The following is a 5,000-nucleotide window of genomic DNA, read 5'->3' as shown; positions in this document are numbered from 1 at the left end:
ACTAAAGCAAACCATCCAAGAAGGCTGTGACCACCAGTCAGTGTTACATTGACCACTCCTTGTTGTGCCCTATTTTAGCATTTGTGATGAACTGGTTGTGACTGATGGCTTAGTCTTTCGTGGAGAGTGGATGGTGATCCCTAAAAGCCTAAGATTAATTAAAAAGGAGATCCGCTGTGGCCATCGAGGCATCCTGTCTGCGGAGGGGATGAACAAAGAAGTAATAGAATGGATCCAAACCTGTGAGGCTTGCAGAGAATTTTAGTAGACCCCTTGCAAAGAGATACTTATGAGTCACAAATTTCTATACAGTCCATGGCAAAAGATTGCAGCAAATCTATTCACCTTCATAAACAAGGAGTATCTTGTGACTGTCTGTTGAAGATCCAACTTCTGGGAAAAAGACTGCCTGTACAACACCAAATCTTCAAATGCCATTAAGAAGCTGGAAGCCCACCTGCCTAGGTACGACATACCTAAGCAATTGGTTACTGACAACAAATTCAGAAAATTTACTGAAAGCTGGGACATAAAGCACACAACAACCTCTCCCCACCACAGCCAAGGCAATGGCAAGTGTGAAGTGGCTATGAAAGTTGCAAAGCGGATGCTTTGTAAAACAATCAAGGCAGGTGAAGATTAGTATTTGGCCATGCTAAACATCAGACATGTGCCCACACAAGGCGTAGACAGCAGCCCGGCACAAAGACTCTTGGGAAGAAGAACCAGAACCCTGCTTAGCCAACCCAGTTAACCCTCACGAGTCTGTGCACCTTCATTCGAACCAAGAGAGGTAAGCAAATACCTTAACCGCACTGCTCGCAACCTCCCAATTCTAAAGCCTGGTAATGCTGTCCGCATGAAACCATTTGCACTTGGTCAGAAGTCTTGGGACAAGGCCTAAGTTACCAAGAGGCTTGGCGAAAGATCCTTTGAAGTTCAATCAGCTGGCACAACTTTCAGACGCAACAGACAACACCTGGTCAAGACTACAAAGCCCACCCAGTACAAACAATCTGAGCGAGATAAGGCAGCACCAAATGTGATACGTAAACAGCAAACTCCCTTCAAGGGTGCAGCCAGTTCATGATCAAGTAACTTCTGTGAGCCGCCTGCTGGGAGAGAAATGTCCACCACACTCTCTGATGCAGACCCATTCCAGACGCATCATAAAAGCACCAGCAAAGCTTAAAGACTATGTCATGTCTTGAACTGTACTTTCTGGACATTTTCTTATTCTCTTCCTCTTCATGTTGGACTTGAATGTTGCTATGTTGCTGTTAATCATTTTGTTCCTCTATTAGTGTCATTTTGCCACTGTCGTCCTCTAGCCTATCATTTTTCTCCAGCAAAATGTGGTTGGCCGCATCCTCAATGACAGAAAAGATATGTGTGCAGCCTTAGGAACATGCAGATGCACATATAAAAGATGAGGAGACAACAAAAAGCCAACTGAAACTAGCACAGAAACAACTTTCACGCTTCCATCAGCAGGTTATCTCCACTCTTGTCACCTGTTTGACTCATACCTTTATTTACACAGGTAATAACACAAGTACAAATACAAGCTGTGGTGGGACCCTGTCTCTGAATACTGGGGAAACCAAGTCTTTTTACTGTTATCCTCCAATTGTTGGTCGTTATGTCTCTGTTGTGGTACCGGGAGTCAGAAAAATCCTTACAATTTGCGAGGTTGAAGTTTATTCCACGCGGCAAACTTCGAGTGGTGTGGGAGGTAATTGGATTAATATACTGTTAATTTTTTAATGTACCGTTCAATAAACGAGCAGGAGTGTTTTATCAAGTTTTAAACCCCAAGGCAAAGCCGAGTCAGGTTTAGACAGGATAAAACACGACATGCATGTTTATTGCTTCAAAAATATTTCCTGTGGAGTTCAATGTAAGAAGTGTTTCATTGCTCATAGCTTTTAAGAATAAGATTAAGACTTTGCTCTTGAAAGAGGCTTTTAATTAGGGTTTCATATGTATCACGATATTGTAATTTTAAGTAGAAGTGGTTTACAAATATCGTAAGCTCGGGAAATGAGCACTATATAAATTATTCATGAATATTATATTAAATTATGCAAAATGTGAGAGCAAAGTACTGTATTAAAATACAACGAAAGCAAGCCAGTCCTCATTACCATACTTAACTTACATTTGTGTAACTCTTTGATGCCTAAACCGGCCAGACTTAGTATTTTATTCTGTCTAACGCCCGACGATTTTACTGGTCAATGGGGAACCCCCGGGAGTCAATGGGTTAAAGAATTCTAATGAGGAGTCCTGAATGGATAATGCATGTGTCGCACTGAGCTGCAGGGACTACAAAGTCATGTGCCTCAGTTTATACAAATACAAGAAATGATGGAAAGATGTAATGTGCCCAGGCACATTACACGTTTTCATCATTTCATGTGTTGGTATAAACTGACATGCATGGCTTTGTAGAGCCCGCAGACCAGTGGGACACTCTCCACTGAGTAGCTCAATGGGTAGAGCATTCAACTGGTGTTACAGAGGTCGCACCTTTGATTCCTGCCAAGGTCTCTGCTTTTTCAGTTGTCCTTTTGCCCATGGAACAAGCAATTGTATTCTATCCTTCTCATGGGTGCATAACACCTTTCCATCTATTGAGGAGTCTTCAATTATTGGGTTTAAAGTTCATGCACATGACATTTTATTCGTGTTTTTATAGGTTGTTGGGTTCATAAACTATTAGTAACTTATTAAGTCCATACCAACAGACTTTCAAAATGTTTGTGGAGTGAACCATTTATATATTAAGAACTAATTCAGGAATAAGTTTTCATAAAACATGCAGTCATAATAGTGTTTCTGGTTAAAGTGGCAAGGAATTGATGGTGTTGGAAAAAGTATACTTGGCTTCAAATTGGGCTAATTTACTGGGAAAATCACTTGTTTTTTTTAGTGACACTTAATTTTAGTGCTTGAAAAGATGGATAATATTGTTTATTCAAAAGAGGTGTTTATGAACAAGGATTTGGACAGAAAATGGTTTTACGAGGGCTTGTTGGGGAGGTAGTGTTTTAAGATGTTAAATTTAGTAATGTATTGAAGTTACTCTAGGGAAACTGTAAATTTGTAAAGGCACCTAGCTGGCATCCATATTTTTTTTGTTGATTTAATTTCAGCCTGTAGAGCAAACCCAGTTGGAATCTCAAATAGTACAGTTATACATGATCAAAGATTTTCAGCTTCCTCATCTCTGGGCAGCAGTTTCCTCCCTTCCAAGGGGCGTTTGAATGGAGCCAGTGCCTGGATACCCAGCAGTACCAATAATAGCAATGACTACCTGGAGATTGATCTGGGATCTGTGTACTTTGTTTGTGCTGTGGCCACCCAGGGAAATCCCAGTGCAGATGAGTGGACAAAAACCTACAAGATAGAGACCTCCTTGGATAATGTCATTTGGCAGATGTATCGGGAAAATGATATAGTAAAGGTACTGATCACATCTTGTGATGTAGTGTGTGCATGTACACTGTACATTGTATTATTAGTACATAAGATATTCCAGGATTTAATTTTGATGTTGGAAAGCTACAAATGTACATCTCATTCACACACCTATTGTACATCATTACAGATTCATGGACAGCATCACAATGTAATGTTGTTGATAAGTGCTGTTATAATTTTATTGATGTTTTGACTCTGGTCTGTTCAGTTCCTGTAAAACAAAATATAATTCAACAAAACATATTTAAGTTAAGTGATTATTTAGACTAGTACATGTAACTAGGGAGTTAACAACTCTTAGACTAGCTGCTAGTGAGAGCCAGACTTGAACCTGAAATCACAAAATTGTAAGTCCAGTTCCCCAAGCATCATTATAGTACAATGCCTACACAACTTGCAGACATACTTATAAGCTCTCCTTTATCAGTCTGAACTACACTGAACATACACCTGCCTAGTTTATAGCAATGGGAAACAAATCAGCTGGTCCATACATGTAATCTTGAAAGTGTCAGTCATCATAGGGAAACACAAACAAACTAAAAGTGAAGCTAATGACCAGGGACATGGTTGCTTAAGGGTTTTATTAACTAAAGACTTAAAGTTAATTGGTATGGTTAGGAAGGATTTAATAGGCACTGTAAGTGGCAGTTAGAGAAGTTTTGTTAATGAGCTTTTGAGTGCAAATTAATTTTAAATCAAGGCTAACAATCTGGTTGTCCACACCTACATGTACCTGGCAAAGAAAGTGGAATTACACTGTGGGTCTCCAGAGTACCCTACATGGATGCACCTGGATGTAATCAACCTTTTTGTAAAATGCAGTATAATTTTATGCAGTATAGTTCAATTTTCTTTGCTCTGCGATAAGAAGACATCTTCACATGAAAATACTTACCACAAGCTGTTACTTGTACACCTTACATAGTGCTTGCTGTGAGGGAGTTGAAGGTTTTTTTGGAAAACACAAATATATTATTTAAATTCAAACAAAATATTTACGGTTTGTTGAAGGAATAGGGAATAGAGCGCCCTGCAAAATTTAAGGTCTCACATTTCTTACCTACCTTAGATATTTTCAGGGAACAGTGGCCGGAACTTCATTGTTAAAAGTGGTGTTTACAGTCCACCTGCTGTCAAATTCATTCGTTTCTACCCTGTGGCATTCAACAATAGAAAAGCACTAAGAGTGGAAGTTTACGGATCCATGCAAGGTACACATTTCAATTATATGCAAACAAGAAATAAAACCTTATAAGGAATGAATCTGTTCGAGAGGTGGTTTTAACAACCTCAAGGTTTTCGTGCTTTTTTTCATGGTTACCTAACTAACTAATAAGCTATTGATGTTTCAGTTAACGAACAAGATATCTCTATTGCGCACCCTATACCGTCTTACAATGCTGCTTCTCCACCAAAAATAATTGTAACATTTTACCTGGAGAAGTGTGAGAAATACCTTCTGCTCCAGTCGAAGGAAACTGGCTAACAAGAAAGCCATCACAAAATTGCTG

The 5,000-nt window shown here is 39.4% G+C and overlaps 2 protein-coding genes across 2 annotated transcripts in view; one reads left to right on the top strand and one right to left on the bottom strand.

Annotated features, from left to right (window-relative positions):
• Positions 1 to 5,000, bottom strand: part of LOC138022879 (receptor-type tyrosine-protein phosphatase delta-like) — a 282,480-nt gene that overhangs the window by 43,930 nt on the left and 233,550 nt on the right. The window lies entirely within an intron of this gene.
• LOC138022881 (uncharacterized) overlaps positions 1 to 5,000 on the top strand; it is a 63,818-nt gene that overhangs the window by 30,720 nt on the left and 28,098 nt on the right. The window contains exons 7-9 of the mRNA XM_068869882.1: positions 1,544 to 1,735; positions 3,159 to 3,469; positions 4,559 to 4,700. Coding sequence (XP_068725983.1) covers positions 1,544 to 1,735; positions 3,159 to 3,469; positions 4,559 to 4,700 — 645 coding nt within the window. The remainder of the gene's footprint in view (positions 1 to 1,543; positions 1,736 to 3,158; positions 3,470 to 4,558; positions 4,701 to 5,000) is intronic.

This window comes from Montipora capricornis, chromosome 11 (genome assembly GCF_036669925.1).
Source record: "Montipora capricornis isolate CH-2021 chromosome 11, ASM3666992v2, whole genome shotgun sequence".
Classification (NCBI taxonomy): Eukaryota; Metazoa; Cnidaria; class Anthozoa; order Scleractinia; family Acroporidae; genus Montipora; species Montipora capricornis.
This window is presented reverse-complemented; position numbering and strand designations above follow the sequence as displayed.